General features: G+C 38.1%; 1 protein-coding gene across 2 annotated transcripts in view; it reads left to right on the forward strand.

Moving 5' to 3' along the window:
* The window catches only part of LOC127444421 (catenin alpha-2-like), a 786,240-nt gene that overhangs the window by 730,080 nt on the left and 36,601 nt on the right, over window positions 1–19,559 (forward strand). For both annotated transcript variants that reach the window (XM_051703784.1, XM_051703785.1), the window contains exons 12-14: window positions 1,346–1,546; window positions 8,338–8,489; window positions 12,680–12,793. In XM_051703784.1, coding sequence (XP_051559744.1) covers window positions 1,346–1,546; window positions 8,338–8,489; window positions 12,680–12,793 — 467 coding nt within the window. The remainder of the gene's footprint in view (window positions 1–1,345; window positions 1,547–8,337; window positions 8,490–12,679; window positions 12,794–19,559) is intronic.

A 19,559-nucleotide genomic window follows, 5' to 3' on the forward strand; every position in this document is an offset into this window, starting at 1 on the left:
AAAAAAAATGAAAAAATGAAAAAAAAAAGGCTTTATTACTTTTTTTTAAAGTTTTTTTTTTTTTGGTTTTGTTTTTGTTTTTATTTATTTATTTATTTATTTTATTTTTTTAGTTTGCCTTGGTTTTAAAGGTTAAGTGTGCAATTTCTGCACTACTAGTGGCACCTAACGGATATACAAAAATAAAGTATGTTTTCAAAAAAACCTTAGCCAACACCTCTCAGACTCATCATGCCCTTTCACACTCTCTGATTCCCTATGAACAAATAGGCCATACTAAATAAAAGGTGATGAATGTTTAATGTCTTAACGAACAAGTCCACTGTAACATATACATACCGGACAGAAATCTTGGCTGAGGAAACGGGTCTGTCCATGACATTGGCGAACTGAACAGCAGCACGGTTTGAGATGGATCCAGCACATTGTTTAGGATTGTTCTTCTGGTAACTAGTAAGCATAATGACAGCACAGTTTCTGACCATTTTGGTGCTCTAGGCGAGATCGCTGTTGTAGACGGGGGGAAGGTGGCGGTGTATTAGCGACTTGCGCGGTGATCTCGTTATTGGCTCTCCTGTTGGTCAGAGAGATCTCATCATTGGTGGTGTGTGTGTGTGTGTGTGTCCTCCACCTTGTAAATGTGATGCCATTGCTCACTCTGGTTTTACTCCGTTCTCTCTGTCTCTCTGTAGATGATGCTAACTTTCTTTTCCTCTGTACACATCTGCCATGGTTTTTCATATTCCCCCAGCTGAACAAGTAGCCATGCTCCAAACTCACGCTGAGCGGCCCGCTCAAAATATAAACATCAATGTTTTGATAGTGCCAGGGAGACTCAGTGTTTATACTTTTGGGGAAGGTAAATCCACGAATGGCTTACTTATAGTTGTCAATGACCAATAAAATGGGATAGTAGAATGTATTTTGACATCAAAAATGTTACATACTTAACCTTTGACATGGATTTTGTACTTTCTTTTCTTTCAATCTGAGCATAGTTGAGCCTAATCTGTCTGTCACAGGATAGATCATAATCTAAGTAACCAAATATTTGTACCAAATTTGTAATTACTGTGCTTTGCCTTTGCACAGCAAAGGGCTCTGTAAGTGGTGAAAACAATAATACTTTAAGGGGCTGTTCGCACCAAATGTGTCCTTGCGCTAAAAAATCTACAGTAGTACTGTTGAAGTTCTTTGTTCTGTTGTGAATGGCCTCTAAGTCTTATTTTATCTAATTTCTTCTCTCTCTCTCTCTCTCTCTCTCTCTCTCTCTCTCTCTCTCTCTCCCTCTCTCTCTTTTTCTCTCTCTATCTCCCATCCTCTCTCTCTCTTTCTTTCTTAACAGAAAACCACATCCTGGAGGATGTGAATAAGTGTGTGATCGCCCTGCAGGAGGGGGACGTGGACACGCTGGACAGGACAGCAGGGGCGATCCGTGGCCGAGCTGCTCGTGTGGTACACATTATTAATGCTGAGATGGAGAACTATGAACCCGGAGTCTACACCGAGCGTGTTCTTGAGTCAATTAAACTCCTCTCAGAGACTGGTGAGAACAAAGATCATACACACCTCAACTCTAATCAAGCCTGGTGCATCTAAAGACCTTAAGGTCATTAAAATGACACACTGTAATGCAAACGACATTAACATCCCCATCCTCTTATAAGATCAGACCTTTCTGCCTTGGGTCCTGATCTCATGTTAACAAAGGCATGAACTCATGGTAGAGATGGAAACAGATGGAGAGGAGAGCAGGAAGCTATTGGAAGAAGGGAGTTAAAGTCTTCTAAATATTTTGTTTCATAGAGTTTTTAGGCAGAATGTTAGTGTCAGTCACTATTGACTGTCATTGAATGGAAATAAGATGCAATGAAAGTGAATGTTGATTGAGGCTAAAATTCTGCCTAACATCTCATTTTGTTTTTCACATAAGAAAAAAGTAATACAGGTTTAGAACAACAAGAGGGTGAGTAGATATCAACAGAATTAACATTTTTGGGTTAACTATTCCTTTAAGAAGAGAAGGGTAGACAGAAGAGAAAAGATGGCAAGGCCGGAGATACCACCTGTTCCCTCCTCTGGCACTCATCCTTTGCTCATTCATTTTTCATCTGTTTTCCCCCACCCCTCCACCTTTCACCATCTAGTGCCAGCTTTCAGGAGGCAGCAATTTAGACTCTGACAGACAAGGCCGATGGCCAAAACATACCAGCGTCGCAAGTAATGCAGAGATTTGCGCACAGTGTTCCTAATGCTTTCAAGACACTATTTGGCAGAGCCTTGCTGATGAGGAAACAAAAAAGGCTGCTATCTGAGGTGCCAATGCGTAGCGGATGCAATAAGAGAGTGAGAGACAGAGTGAGAAACATCTCACCTGACACTTTTGAATGTAGTTATGTCTAAATGCACCTCTACAATTGTTTGAAATCAACAAATGGAGGGTGGCTGGAAAATGAGCACTCAAAATATTATTCTGGTGGTGGCGCTTTATCCTGCCTCCTGTGTTGTGTCTAAAACATTATATTACCCTATTCTGACAGCCGGCTTTGTTTAGAAGAGTGGGTGGAATATGAGAGAAACAGAAATAACAGTCTTGCTTTTACAGTTTATTTATTTTTTTATTTTTTGCAATAGTTTTTTGTTATTATGAAATTACAGCTGTAATCATATTATTACCGCTAGTTTTACAGGTAAAAATGAAACACAATGAAAATTTGTGAAGCCTGATTGACTGAACATATAAATGAAATGATCTGTTCCAAAAACCTAGTGAGCTGCCTACATAAGCTGCATTTAAAGGCATTAAAGGTGCACTCCCAACTTGAAGGCTGTACCATAAAATAACAAGTTAGGTAAAGTTTTTCTTGACAAACTTTGATGTTGGCTTGATAAAGCCTTTTTTTTTTTTTTTTTTTTTTTAAGTTTAAAGGTTATACAGGCCTCAGACAGGCAGACTGTGCATTACTAAGTGGTTGCTAAGGTTGGTTGAGTGGTTGCTAGGTCAACGCTTGAGTCTTTATAATTATTATTTTTATTACTGAGGTGTTCTAGCTTAATGCTAGACATTGCTAGGGTAATTTGGCTGGTTGCTAGGTGTTTCTAGGGTGTTCTGACTGATTGCTAGGTGTTGGTTGTTTTAGCTAGTTGCCCATTTTAACATTCCATCAATGTAAGCATTTGGAATTTTTAATTGTCCGCTACAGAAAAACTATCTGTCTGATCAGTTAGAAAAGACAAAGCACACTAAGTCAGAACAGCCTGAAGGTCTGTGCCAAGTTTACTGGATGTAGCTTAAGAGTTGTAGGATGAATTACAATTGATCATTTTGATCTTGGTTGGAGTGATTATGAAGAAAAAAGTGCTGTAGGTGTAGTCACGTATTCTTATTCACCAGTGCAACAGAAAAAAAAAGAGCTTTTACTGTCGTTTCTTGAGTATTTGTTTTGTTTCGCTGCTTCCGTATTTTGTTTCCGACTTCAATGCATATCGTAATAACTAACTCGGTCTCGGACATAGGATCTTCCTAGTTCTCAAATGTAGAAGCTTCCGAAGTCCACTTGAAGGTAGCATTTGTCCCACGGCAGTGTAAATATAAATAAAGTGAAGCTGCTCGAACAGCTCTGTAAAGTTACATCATTGTAGGACCCTCCAAACATAGCACTCACAAATCTTGAATCTTGTCCTTGAACCTGGAAATTGATAGTCTAATAGCAAAGCTGTTATGAGTTTTCCTTCTCTCTCTCTCTCTCTCTCTCTCTCTCTCTCTCTCTCTCTCTCTCTCTCTCTCTCTCTCTCTCTCTTTATCAATTCCATCCTTTCCCCTTTTTAAATTAATCTTCAGGTGGGTAAAAATGACCCCATCATTAAGGTTATGCTGAGAACCCAGTAGATTAAAAATGAGAAATATGGCTGATGTAATTGTGCCAAGTAGAATGCTGGAGTAGTCATACTATCATGGTATATGGCAGAGTGAGTAGGGCTCGTGCTAAAGGGTGACCATACAGAGATGAAATATGGCCATCTAATCACTGTCCTCAATATAACACACAAACGCATTTTTATGGCAAATATAGTGCTTCACTGACAGGTTGAAAGGCATTTTTGCTCAGATACCGAAAAAAGCAATGATTTCATATAGCCAAATGACCCACACAAAATGTTTTTCTTCATGGCGCAAGAGTCTGGATGTTGAAACTCGAGGAGAGTGCATGCAAAACAACAAGGATTAAGAAACAGAATTATTCAGTGCCTGCCTGCCTTAATGAGTCCAACACTTTGTTCTTGAAAAAGAAAGCAAGCAATACAGATCCAGTAGAAAGGGGAATGCTAACTAATTCAACAGCCTAAGGGGCAGAATGTAAATTAAACCAAACTACAAGTGACCTTATTGTTCAAAAAGGAATCTGTACTCCATTTCAAATTATTTGCTGTGTTTTGCATGGTATAAGACCTATTAGCATTATGAATGTCTCATTGTGTTTTCATTTTAAGCCCATTAGGCTAGTCTGACCTTAGCCTCCTAAATAAAAACCCTGTCTGAGTATGTTTCAAATAATTCATCGCAACACTGTGCGAGACCTTAAAGAACTTTCCCGAAAACGCCATTTGAAGTATTATTGCACAGATCTGAATGCTTGCTTTATTTTGAGTTAAACATTTTAAGAAAATAATCCCTTCCAACATGGTTTTCATTAGTACCTTTCATCATCTCTCCAACTGCTCCTCACTAGCAGCAACTTTACTCATTAATGGCTTGGAGAACATTTAAATATTTCTATTTAAAAGTCACAGTGAAATTCCCCAAAGCTCATTTTACGCCTTCCCAATAAGTGGATTAAAATGAATTAAATATGTGTTAAAGAAAGACGGGGGTTGAAAGAAGAAAGAAAAGAAAATAAGAGACTTTGCTGCACCTTTTTTAATGTTTTGCATAATTTTGTGTTTCTTAAGTGTTCATTTGAAATTCAAATCTAACCTTTTTCTGCATTAGCTTATGTCACATTCTTTACGTGTCCATTTGAAAAGGCAAACAGAAAGTAACTTTCTACACAAGTTACTCTTTTAAAGTTAATCTTAGTTCAGATGCCTGCAATCAAAACCAGGATGAGAAATCACAGGACCAGTTATTGTTTAAGATCCACATCTGCAGTTATCATGGATTGCTCTCTGGGCTTTGATATGGTTAGATGGCTGAAGAGAACACTCTAGAATTTTCTTGTCATAAGGGTGTTCTCATAAAACCCAGCCTCTCCAAAGAGCAGTGCATCTCAGGTTATAATAGTTTGATTCGCTTTTAAGAATTTAGAGATCTAGAGACCTTCCTATCCTATTCCATTCGTTGAATATTTTAAGAGCATCACTTTGGAGCTTGCTCAAGGGTTTAATACAATCCCAAATATGGTGCTTTGGGATTTTTTACTGTGCCCATAATTTTTTTATCATCTGCCAAGTGGTTTTAGACGTTGATATGAGCATGACTTGATGTCAACGTTAGATCGCAATATGGTTTCTATCCACCAATGACATTGCCATGGAAACACTAGACTTCTCCTCCAGTTTGAATATTACCTTTGATGCGCTCTGTCGGTTCCTCACCGAGTGGGCAGGCAGGTCAATCTGTGTCAGGTTCAAAGGAGAGCATGAATCAGTGGGCTGGCAGAACAATGGTGCTGAGTACCTGTTGAATGCAAAACAACAAGAGACACTAAATTATTTAAAGCAATCAACAGGGTTGAAGCTGAGGATTCATAATAGAGTTTGGTGGAGCTCCCAAAAATGCTATTAACATTTTATATTGGCATTTCAGCTAAATTAAATGTACTTAAAAGTCTCCATTCACATGTGAGTTTAGAGCATTTTCTTTTAGTGCAGCGTATGTGTAAGGCTAAGTGGGCCAAACACATTTGTTCAGTGTAAACACCATATTACGCCTCATCACAAAAACAGATCATACTAGTGTCACATTAGCAGACCTTTCCCAAGCCCTTTAGCAGCACTCAATCAATGTCTGTCAACATCATTCATTCTAGACCCATCGTCAAACATTCCTTTAATAGCTCTCATTGGCCATTCTGGAATCGTTGAGGAAAAAGATGGAAGGTGAATTGAAGGAGGGAACTCGAGAGCAAGGGGATGTCATTTTTTCATCACCCTGCTTGGGGTGAGAAAGTGTCACTGTTGTCTATAAGAGTCATGGTGGCTCAGCTCACGGATGGTCATGTGTTCCCAACACTTTGCCAGCAAGTTGAAGTGGTTAATTGGCAGACGGAGGGCACCCCATCTGTAAATTTTCAGGGTGAAATTTTCTTCCTCTCCCACTGCCGTCCGTGTCCTCAGGCCTGACTGACAGTGAGGAGACTGCAGAAATAGATGTGCTTGTCTGAATTTCAACACTTAGCTTCTTAAGATTGCATACTCTCTCTCCATTTTTTCTCACCTCTCGTGTCTTTCTCTGATATGTTTGGCACCTAAAGGGAAGGCTAGTTTTGAGGGATGCATGTAATCCCTGTTTTTTTTTTTTTTTTTGTTTTTTTTAATTTTCAGTAGATCTGTCTTTCTTTCTGTCCTTTGTGCTATCTATTGCATAGGTCATTCCTGTTATGCAGCACATGTCGAGCTCTGTAACTGAATTCTTGTGTTGTTATTTAACCCTTTATCCTCTGGTGCATCTTTGGGCTGCTGCCCAAAATTTTTCACACTCAAATTGAAAAGCTCACCATTCACACATTCTGTGGACTAATTAAAAAAAAAAAAAAAAATCTAATTTTTCTGAGAAGCCCCCAATAAAAAAAAAAAGACTCCAAATATTAATAAATAATATTGTATGTGTTTATAATCTTATGATAAATGTTTTTATTTTTTTTATTATTTTTTTTTAATTATTATTATGATTTTTTTTTGTAAACATGTAATTCTGGTTCTGTTCCCTCTACCTCACTTTGAAAAGTCTCATTTCATTTAACTAGATGGCAGCAATCACTAGAATTTTTTTTTTTTTTTTTCTCTATCATATTCCATCACAATATACAGATCTAAAATGTAAGTGGGGCTCTAACACATTTTAGCCCTCACAGATATGCTCATCCATAGACATTGTCTAATTTTCAGTGCAAGTACCACCCTCATTGTTTCATTGAATATCTTAGCTTCCGAGTGGACTAGAAGCTCAATCCAGGTGTCATTAGAAAGCTGAGATCCTCCCCTTTGTGACCTTATATAACATATATTTTATCATCAATAGTAGAAAACATATATTTTTTTTCTGATGTTTTGTTTAGCATGCTTTTCCTGCTGGATGGCATATTGTGATCTTGACATTAAAGATATAATTTTGGATTATTCAGCCAAGCAAGCTCACAGACAAGTAAAAAATTGCTTTTTTTCTTTCTTTTTTTTTTTTTTTTTTTTTTTAGAAAATTGCCTAAAGTAAAAGCAGATATAAAGTTTAGCCATTTACCATCATATCAAGATTATATGAACATGCAAACTTGTGAAAGAAAGGGGAAAATGAAGAAACCGCTAGAATATACACTCACTGAGCACTTTATTAGGAACACCTGTACACCTACTTATTAATGCAATTACCTATCAGCCAATCATGTGGCAGCAGTGCTTAAAATCATGCAGATACGGGTCATGAGCTTCAGTTAATGTTCACATCAACCATCAGAATGCAAAAATAATGTGTTTTCAGTGATTTTAACCATGGCATGATTGTTGGTGCCAGATGGGCTGGTCTGAGTATTTCTGTAACTGCTGATCTCCTGGGATTTTTACACAGCAGTCTCTAGAGTTTACTCAGAATGGTGCCAAAAACGATACAAAAATCCAGTGAGCAGCAGTTCTGTGGATGGAAAAGCCTTGTTGATGAGAGAGGTCAATGGAGAATTGCCAGACTGGTTCAAGCTAGGCTATGATAACTCAGATATCCACTCTGTACAATTGTGGTGAGCAGAATAGCATCTCAGAATGCACAGGACGTCAAACCTTGAGGCAGATGGGCTACTGCAGAATACCATGTCGGGAACTTTATTAGGACCATAGTATTTCTTATAAAGTGCTCAGTAAGTGTATATTTTTATGTTAGAAATTAGTGCATAGCATTCGAGAACTTGCCACAAATTTCAAAATCCACTGAAACAAAGGAATGTGATTATTTAAGATTCACCCATGTTCACTTAATTGTGATATTGGGATATAAGAAAACCATCTAATATTATTTCCATCTTTAAAAATGGTGTCAAATGATGTATCCAGTATATTAAGACATATATGATGGGGACATGAAAATGCATAACAGGAATTACCAACATCCTTTGTATCTTTCTTTCTTACCAGTAATGCCACGTTTTGCTGAGCAGGTGGAGGTCGCCATCGAGGCTCTCAGCACCAACCCCCCACTGCCATTCGAAGAGAATGAGTTCATCGACGCCTCTCGCCTCGTCTACGATGGGGTGCGAGACATCAGGAAAGCAGTGCTCATGATAAGGGTGAGTTCCATACAGATTAAAGAAACACTATTCAGAAGCAGGGCAATAACTGCGTTATAGCCCTATTGTGTATGGAAAAAAAACACAAACACCATAATGTAACAGACTTGGTATATGACTATAATGCATTGTACACTTCATTTTTGGGTTATGACTTCATCAGAAGCACTAGAGTGTGAAATAATGCAATGCTATTGCATACTGTTGGATACAGTAGATCTTTTAGTATCTGGTTATGACATTGTAGTCCATATGTGTATGATAGAGTATTCTTTTGTTTATGGCATTGCCTATTGTACGTTCTGTTTACAGAGACTGTGAATGCTTTTGTATAAATAGAACTAACTGAAAATGTATTATGCAAATCAGATAACAGCATACACATGCTCAAAAATGTAGTGCTGAAAAAATGACTGTTTTTTTTGCAGGGCTATTTAAGCACATTTACTACACACAAAAGTGCTGCAACTGTTTAATGAATTCACTCCACAATTGTCATCCCACACAAAGACATTTTTTAAGATACATATTTCCACTGTGGGGACATCAAACCATACTAAACAGTGTGTTATCAGTAAATAACGTCACTCCGAGCTTGGACATGGCTTGGAATAGAGTGATACTTGTAAATAAAGATCCGACTTGTTTTCACTTATTTTTATTTATTGATTCCCCAAACCACCCCCACCCCTTTGTGTGAATCACAAAGATAGATCATGCAGAGTGCGTATGCTTTCTGCTGCCTAGAAAAGCCATTACAGTCGCTATTCAGCCACCAAGACATGTTAGCTTTGAAAATAGTATAGCTCCCAGAGTAAAAGTGAAATGAAGGTGCTGCCCCACACACACACACACACAAACACAAACACAAACACATACTCGGTTACTTGTCAAAGAATGAATGTATCCTGCTAAAGAGACACAGGAAAAAAAAAATCAACTCAAGATGGCTTTGCATACAGAAGTACACTGCTTTATTTATTTATTTATTTATTTTTGTTTGTTTCTTTCTTTTTCGTCTATACATTCATTTGTGGCTGCATTAAGTTTTCATCCAAATGGGATCTTCATTAAACCAAGCAACAAAGAAGACTGTGCCAGTTTGAGATACTTTGATACCCAGTAGATTCAACAATAGTGTATCTTTATAAGTTCTGCCACTCAGAGTGGCTGGAGTGGTGGCTGCTGTCAAGATAAACCCCCTTTCTTTTCTTTGTCTCCAATTTTCTCATTAGTCAGTGACATACACACAAGATGAGGGTGTTTAAGCAATTGGGACTGATGTTGAAACTACCGGCAGGCGGAATACAAGAAAACAGATCAAATCTAAATCTGAATAACCTAGAGGTATTTCCCTCCTCCTTACAGCGTTTGATCCCACTTTACGAGGGAACTGCTTTTTAAACACAAGAAAGCCAAAAGGGAGTTGGAGAATAATGATGCAAGTCACTTGTAATTCAAACTGTGGGATAAGTGAATTTTTATTAAGATCTGACTGGTTTAATGGCTGGTGTATATTTATGTTAGATCAGAGGTCCGTTGCCCTCATTGTGTGACAACGCACAGTTCTTGTCAAATATGGTTTCCCAAGTTGTCACCAAGCTAGACCGCTAGGACATCAGATAGAATATCATCAAGTGCTCCAGGAGATGTATGTTTAAAATATAGATGTAAAGTTTAAACATAGCAAAGAATTTGCTTGTTGAACTTGACAATAGCAAACCATAGGTAATGTATCTCCTGAGTGGTAGTTTCACCCAAAATGAAAATTCTGTCATCATTCACTTGCCACCATGTTGTTCCAAACCTCTGTGACGTACTGTAGGATGGTCATTATGTTGGCTCAACAAAGGCAACGTACTGTTATTCTACAGACATGGATTAGAGTTTCAATTGTAGCTCCACCTAGATCTTTCTAGCTACATCCACCAAACTTGGCACAGACCTTCAGACTGTTCTGACTTAAGCCCGGTGCACACTGTACGATTTTGGCCACAATTCTGCCATCTGAGACAAATTTCGGGAATCCTAAAGGATTTCTCTGCAAAATCTACAATCTTACAACGTTCAGTGTGACATGTTCACAGACGGCCGATTAATAGTCTTTGTAATGATCTTCAGCCTCTGACGAAGTTCTGGCAGTGTCAGAAATTTTGCATCGCAGCCGTATGGTGTGACTTCTATTACGACGGCCAGATGAGAAATTCCGCTCCTCTCTCGTACCCTAATTCACTTGGAAAGAAACCTGCTCTGCGTCTGCACCACCATAGCAAAATTTGTGCCCAGTTATCACTCTACTCAAGCACTTTCAATGTTTTTTCTTCTTTTCCTTTTATATAAAAAAAGTTTAAAAAAATAAAATAAAAAAAATTTTAAGCAGAAAATACTTGGAGAAAAGTGTAACACATCAGCAATATGCAAGCATTATTCTCTGAATTAAATAAATACAGAGCTTAGGCTACAAAACGAAAATAAATAAATGATTGCATTTTTTTCTTTACATTTATCATGCATTTTCTTTACAATGTTATTTTAATTACTATTTTACTTTTAATAAATTTACTTTAAACGTCTGTAAACTTCTTTAGTTAAGATTCACACCACTCCAATTTTATTTAAAAATAAATAAATAAAATAAAATAGGAAGATTGAACAATTTATATTGGTAAGTATTTATGTTACGTTTTAATCCAAATCAGTAAATACAGTTGGATAATATTATAAAAATCTATGTCATGTTTATGCATCATCCATAGGGAATTTGCGAGCGTGATATTATCAGCCTATATGAATTTTCAAAATTTTGCGTGGCCTATAGGTTACTAATCTAAAAGAGGAGAAAAACATACTATAACCCACCTTTTTTGTTTTCTCCAATGTGAACGGGGAAGTTTGTAATTTTTTGGGCCACAAGTCTTTTTATTTCCACAAAGTATATTTGCTTTTGGGAGCTCATTATTACTGTAGGCTACCTCCCGCACTCACGTTCATTCTCAACATCTGTAATTTTCTGTATTTGTGATCAGGCTGTCTTATTATAGGCCTATTTGACAAAATCCATCTTTCTTGTAAATGTTAGCCTATGCTCGTGATGGAGTGGTATTGAAGCAATGGAAATGCTGATGTCCTGACTTTCAGAGAGAGAAAAAAAAAATGCCATATTTCGCCATTTTGCTTCTATTATACAACACTCCCGTAACGTGAGTCACGTTCACTGATCGGGACGATTGGGACCACAGTCGGCTACGTTGTGTATTGTGCAGTCTGACATAATGTCGCACAGTCTGCCATGGTGATATTAATGCGTTCATATCATACAGTCTGACAAGCAACAATTTTAAAGGACTGTAAAAATCCTAAAGTGTATAGGGGGCTTTAGTGCGCAATGTCTTTTCTAAATGATCGGAATTACATTTTTATTTTACACAGCGGACGATAAAAAATCGGAAAGATCCCATAGACTTACATTGACTTAATTTTCAGATTGGCCAAGACTATTTAAACTCCAAATAATAAAAAAAATAAATAAATAAATAAATAAATAATTAAAATAAAAATTAAAAAAAATAAATTATATATATATATATATATATATATACACACACAATAAATACAATACTAGAGACTAATTAGCAGAGACAGGAATCTTCTATTAAAATGAATGGGAGAATCTGGAACACCCAACAGTAAACGCATGTAGAAAGGAAGTCACATATAAAAGAGCAGATACAGACATTGCCTGTGAATCAACTCCAGAAAGCGCATGTGCATTAGCTATACAAACCGGGAAAATTTTAAGCTTAATTAGTTGTAAAGAAGCACAACTTATGATACCAGTGTTGTTAGATTTAACTGCTGATTTAAAATATGTTTTTTGACCGTAATCTTTACCACCCTTTTTGGAGATTTTGGTTTTTCCCCATTCAAGTAGATAGGAGCTACACTTATATGCGCTTGTTTACATAGAAAAATAACTGTCCGGGAGCATTCTAAAGATTGCCTTCGAGTGGACTGACTAGCTAAAAAGACTTTGGTCTCCCTTTCTTTCTCTCTCTTGTTTGTCTTTTTTTTTTTTATCTATTTATCTAGCTCTCTAGATTTTTTAAACTTTCAGACCAGGCTTTGTCAAGCCAATGTCAAAGTTTCTCTCAACACACTTTAGTTCATATTGATGTGCTTTTTTCATTCAGACCCCAGAAGAGCTGGAAGATGACTCTGACTTTGAGCAGGAAGACTATGATGCTCGTAGCCGTACCAGCGTCCAGACAGAAGATGACCAACTTATAGCTGGACAGAGCGCGAGGGTGAGTGGCTCCTGCATGACACTGAACAGCATCTTGGTTTCCACCTGTCACTTTCATCAGGTTTATTCTCACAGTTCATAACACTTACCACACCACTGAGAGTTATTACTTTTAAATCACAGCTATTCTCAAAACAACAAGAGGACCAGTCACTCTGTGCGTGCACATACTATGTCTCTCAATTTTATGAGAAAGAAACATTATTTACCCTCTGCTTTGACTGATGGTTTGATATTTTTTATTTAATTTTTAGGTGTATTTTCTTCTCTCAGTACATACCACAGGTATAAATTGTATACAGTATATATATATATATATATTTACAGTGCATTCAGAAAGTATTCAGACCCCTTAATTTTATTCACATTTTATGTTGTAGCCTTATGCTAAAATGCTTGAAATTATTGTATTTATTTTTTTTTTCACATCAATCTGCACTCCATAATGACAAAGCAAAAAGGATTTTTTTTATAACTTGCAAATTTATTAAAAAGAAGAAAAAAAAAAAAACTGAACCATCACATTGACATAAGAATTCAGACCCTTAACTCAGTACTTAGTTGAAGCACCTTTGGCAGCGATTATAGCCTCAAGTCTTTTTGGGTATGATGCGACAAGCTTTGCACACCTGGATTTGGGGATTTTCTGCCATTCTTCTCTGCAGATCCTTTCAAGCGGTGTCAGGTTTAATGGGGACCGTCGGTGGACAACTATTTTCAGGTCTCTCCAGACCAAGTCCAGGCTCTGGCTGGGCCACTCAAGGACATTCACAGAGTTGTTGCTAAGTCACTCTTGTTGTCTTGGCTGTGTGCTTAGGGTCATTGTACTGTTGGAAGGTGATCCTTTGGCCCAGTCTGAGGTCTTGAGAGCTCTGGATCACATTTTCATTAAGGATGTCTCTGTAGTTCAGCTTTCCTTCAACCCTGACCACTCGCCCAGTCCCTGCCACTGAAAAACACCCCCACAGCATGATGCTACCACCACCACCATGCTTCACCGTTGGGATGGTATTGTGTAGGTGATGAGCGTTGCATGGTTTCCTCCAGACATGGCGCTTGGAATTGAGGCCAAACAGTTCAATCTTCGTTTCATCAGACTAGAGAATCTTGTTTCTCACAGTCTGAGAGTCCTTTAGGTGCTTTTTTGCAAATTCCAAGTGGGCTTTCATGTGTCTTGCCTGAGGAGAGGCTTTCATCTGGCCACTCTCCCATAAAGCCCAGATCGGTGTAGTGTTGCAGTGATGGTTGTCCTTCTGCAAGTTTCTCCCATCTCCATACATGATCTCTGGAGCTCAACCAGAGTGACCATCTGGTTCTTGGTCACCTCTCTTACCAAGGCCCTTCTAGGCGGCCAGCTCTAGGAAAAGTCCTGGTTACTCCAGATTTCTTTCATTAAAGAATTATGGAAGCCACTGCTCTTGGGAAGCTTCAATGCAGCCGACATTATTTTGTAGCCTTCCCCAGATCTGTGCCTTGACACAAACCTGTCTCTGAGCTCTGCTGTCTGTTCCTTTGACCTCATGGCTTGGTTTTTGCTCTGATACACATTGTCAGCTGTGAGACCTTATATAGACAGGTGTGTGCCTTTCCTAATCATGTCCAGTCAATTTAATTTGTCACAGGTGGACTCCAATCAAAGTGTAGAAACATCTTAAAGATGATCCAGAGAAATGGGATGCACCTGAGCTAAATTTCAAGTGTCAAACAAAGGATCTGAATACATATGTCAATGTAATATTTTAGTTTTTTTGTTTTTTTTTTCTTCCTTTTAATAAATTGGCAAAGTTCATTATGGGATATGGAGTGTAGATTGATGTGAAAAAAAAAAAAGCATTTTAGCATAAGGCTGCAACATAATTTTTTTTTGAAAAAATGAAGGGGTCTGAATACTTTCTTGAATGCTCTGTGTGTGTGTGTGTGTGTGTGTGTATATATGTACACAGTTGTGGCCAAAAATATTGGCACCCTTGGTAAATATGAGCAAAGAAGGCTGTGAAAATCTTTACTGTTTATCCTTTTGATTTTCCATTCAAACTATTCACAAAAACCTATCCTCTAATGTATAACAAACAATTGCAAACACAACACAAGTTTTATCAAAATAAATAAATAAATAAATAAATAAATATTGTCAAATATATGTGTGACAATTATTGGCACCCTTTTATTCAATACTTTGTGGTTTCATGTTTGTTTTGGATCATTGTCCTGCTGGAAGATCCAACCAGGAAACATTTTAAGCTTTCTGGCAGAGGCAGTCAGGTTTTTATTTTTTTTATCTGTTGGTATTTGATAGAGTCCATGATGCCATGTATCCGAATGAGATGTCCAGGACCTCTGGCATAAAAACAGCCCCAAAACATTAAAGATCCACCACCATATTTAACTGTGGGCATGGGGTACTTATCAATATGGCTACCTCTCTGTGTGCGCCAAACCCATCTCTGGTGTTTGCTGCCAAAAAGCTCTGTTTGTTTCATTTGAGCATAGAACCTGGTCCCATTTGATGTTCCATTAGTGTTTGGCAAACTGAAGATGCTTGACTTTCTGACCCCAAGACCCAACTCATTTCTGCAATTTTCCAGCTGTGATCCTTGGATAATTTTTGGCCACTCAAACTATCCTCCTCACCATGTGTAGAGACAGTATAGACACATGTCCTCTTCCAGGCCGATTCATAACATCTCCAGTTAATTGGAACTTCTTAATTATTGTCCTGATGGAGCAATGGAAGAAGGTGGCCTGGTCTGATGAATCACGTTTTCTTTTAGATCATGTGGACAGCCTGGTACGTGTATGTCGTTTACCTGGGGAAGAGATGGCAGCATGATGCACTATGGGAAGAAGTTAGGCCGGTGGAAACAGTGTGATGCTCTGGGAAATGTTCTGCTGGGAAACCTTGGGTCCTGGCATTCATGTGGATGTTACTTTGACACGTACCACCTACCTAAAGATTGTTGCAGACCACGTACACCCCTTCATGGCAATGGTATTCCCTGATGGCAGTGGCCTATTTCAGCAGGATATTGCACCCTGCCACACTGCAAAAATTGTTCAGGAATGGTTTGAGGAACATGACAAAGAGTTCAAAGTGTTGACTTGGCCTTCAAATTCCCCAGATCTCAATATAATTGAGCAACTATGGGATCTGCTGGACCAACAAGTCAGATTCATGGAGGCCGCACCTCGCAACTTACAGGACTTAAAGGATCTGCTGCTAACGTCTTGGTGCCAGACACCACAGGACACCTTCAGAGGTCTTGTGGAGTCCATGCCTCGATGGGTCAGAGTAGTTTTGGCGGCACAAGGGGGGACCTACAAGATGAATGGCAGGTGGTTTTAATATTGTGGCTGATCAGTGTGTGTGTGTGTGTATATATGTATATATATATATATATATATATATATATATATATACTGATATATATATTAGTGCTGTCAGTCAATTAAAACTTTTTATCACGATTAATCGCATACTTAATTTTTTTAGTTAACCCTTTAAAGCCTGGCCCCAAATTCCGAAAATTCTATTCTGTGCCAGAATATATTCATATCAAAATTCATATTATATTCATATTCATATAACATCACACACCTGAACTGTATATACCATATTGAAGAGAAGAACTAGGGCTTTCAAATTATATAAATATATGTATGATTATTTAAGGCTAATCATCCTTTATCAATAAGATTTCACACAGCAGTTTTTATAAACATCTTCTCCAGCTACCATACTTCATCAGAAAACTGCATTTTCAACCATTTTAATTACAAGCTAGAGGGAAACTTAAGAGTGTATTAAATATACATAATTTTGTGGGCAATGTAGAATAGCAGACAGATTAGAAATATAATCTATTGTTTAAAAGTTATGACCATTCTAGTGATTAGTGGGAAACGGAAAAAACAAACATTTAGAATATTAAGATACATTTCACATTACCACACCTCAAATACTCCTTTTGAGCACCTGTAATAATAAATTGAGATTGCATCTGAAATTGAAGGACACAAACACTGAAATATACATTTTATGTGTTCAATATAACACACACTTTAATTTGAACATTAGAATTACACACAAATTATACAGCAAAACATACAAAATCAAACTTTTGAACTATCTACAGTAAATACATTTTTAATAAAGAGTGCAGGAACAGTATATATATATATATATATATATATATATATATATATAAATTCATAAATACTCAACAACTGCAATACCTGTGGAGAGAAGAGAGGGAGAAAAGAGGGGAGGGGGAGGATGACAACACCAGTAAACATAGCCCAACCAAGGCTTCTTCGCGAAACTGGTCACACTCAGCTGTGCCAAGACTGAAAACAGTTCCTATCGCAAACCAAGCTAACTTTTTTGCCATTACATTCTGGCGCGCAACAAGATACTTTAGTTTTATTTTCAGTCCTACTTTTCTGATAGCATAGCCAACATCTCTTAGAGGACTCTTCAAATTTAGGGACATGGGCTGTGTGGAGTGATGATGATGAAGGAGAGACTACAGGCTTTAGTGTGTGCAAAGGGAAACTTGCGTGAATATCAATAACTCCCAGCTGACGAGCCAGGTTTTCTCTGAAATCTATCTGGGTATAGTTCACCGGTCTACGCTCATCCCCGGGTGCCGCATGAATGTGTTGCCATTCCTTAAACAATATGAAACTATTGATAACGGCAATGTCTATGAAGTGGAAAAAAAAAAAAGAGTCTTCTACCACTTCTGAGTTTTTTGTGGACGTCGTAAGATTTTATCATTTGTTCTGACCTATCAACACCGCCCATGTTTTTGTTATAATCGCTGATGACAGTGGGCTGGAGGGCTTCTTCTTTTGTCCAGTCGCCATAATTTTTTACAAACCTAGTAATTTCAGTTGAGCCATTCGCATTGTGGAAATTGGAGAGGCATGTAACTGCACGCGTGTCCTTCCACTGAATTACAAGTATATTCCCCTCAATCCTACACCACCTCATATCCCCACGAGCTGTCTTGCGTTCCCATCTTTTGATGTCTTTAAATTCTGCAGGAAACCCTGCATGTCCCACAGGCATTAGTTCCCATTTCTAACAACTTAACCATAAGAGCTGGGGATGTGTAAAAGTCGTCAAACCAAACATTGTGGCCCTGGTCTTTGAATGGCTGCAGTAAGGATTCAACTACTTTGGTAACCAAGTCAGTGACACGCCCATCATGACTACCTGTGTAAACATTAAAGTCAAGAGTATACCCTGAGTCTGATGTTGCAATTACCCATAATTTAAAACCCCACCAAGTAGGCTTGCCCTTCATGTATTGTTTAAATCCTGACCGAGCTTTAGACTTGACCATACGTTCATCTATTTCGAGATTTTGGTTTGGCTGAAAGAGCTGCTGGCATTTTTGTTTGAGGTGGTCCATAAGATAACGCAACTTCCTAATGCGATCCTGATTATCCTCTGTGGTAGGGTCTACAACATGTAGAGCTGCTAAAAGAGCCTTGTAGCGGTCACGCGACATAAATCCCCTCGCCTACGAGCCCTGAAGTGACTTGGTTCCCCAATGAAGATGGGAATCAGGAAGAATTGAAAACCCCATGTAAATAAGCAACCCAAGAAATTTGTAAAATTCATTGGGGGTCACCTCCATCCAAGCTCCTTGGTAGCTGGAATATGACAGACAGTTTTGGACGAGCTCCCACGCCTGACGGTTTGTAAAGCTGCATATCTCAGCAACTACAGCCTGAGTAGAAAACAGCATGAAAAAGTCAATTTCTTGCAACATCATATTGGAGGTTGACCACACAACCTGACGCACGCCAATACCGAATGGACGGCTAGGCTTAAATGGGGGAGGTTTTGGTGCCTGTGAATCGATGTCAGAGTACGAGGGATAAGAAACAGAGTCAGGGAAGCGTTTATGCTTTCTAGCTGACTTGGGACCTGTGCGAGAATGGCTAGCCATACCCAAAATAATAAGAGTAACAGTGTTAGTGTTACTGTGAGTATCAGTCATATGAGAAATAGAAACAAACAATACATACACATTCATATATACCCAGTTTATGGTCTTGGCTGGGGATCAGGTTCCATCTCATCCTCCATCTCCTCGTGGTCCGGGTATTCTTGCAGTAGTTCCTGGTCCAGCAGATCTTCCTCCTGTGTGCTCATGCCCTCAAAAGCAGGGAGACATAGTCTCTATCCATCTCTACAACAGAAAAAAAGTACACAATTGGTAGCCAGCAGTGTGTTCTTCACAAATCCATATACTGAATAGTCACCAAAGGCTTGCAGACTAAGCAGAATGTCCAACTGCAGACAGCCCTCTCACACCTGTGAACAGGAAGCTACACACAACCTAAAATCATGTCTGTGTGATGGATGGGTAAGGCTATCTGCTAAATTATTGAAAGATATCTACCATTTTATTTTATTTATTTTTTATTACAGAAAATCAACAAGCTAGATAACTTCTCTAACTAGCAGGCCAGTTTCCAGGCAGGTCTGACAGCATCAAAAAAAAAAAAAAAAAAAAAAAGTCTGAACAGCGTCTGCTCTTTGCCTCACATTACTTCAGGCAGATTTTTCACAAGCGACAAAATTGGCAAAAAAAGTTATTGATATTTAGTTAAAAACGTACATAGTATTGCTAGTTAATGTTTATTTAGCAAGTTTCACAGAAACTGCCAAAAAAAAACTTTTATTTAAAAAGAAGAGGCTCGCCGATGACGGTCATGTTTTTTTTTTTTTTTTTTTTCAGAAAAAAACTATC

Source organism: Myxocyprinus asiaticus, chromosome 7, assembly GCF_019703515.2.
Source record: "Myxocyprinus asiaticus isolate MX2 ecotype Aquarium Trade chromosome 7, UBuf_Myxa_2, whole genome shotgun sequence".
Classification (NCBI taxonomy): domain Eukaryota; kingdom Metazoa; phylum Chordata; class Actinopteri; order Cypriniformes; family Catostomidae; genus Myxocyprinus; species Myxocyprinus asiaticus.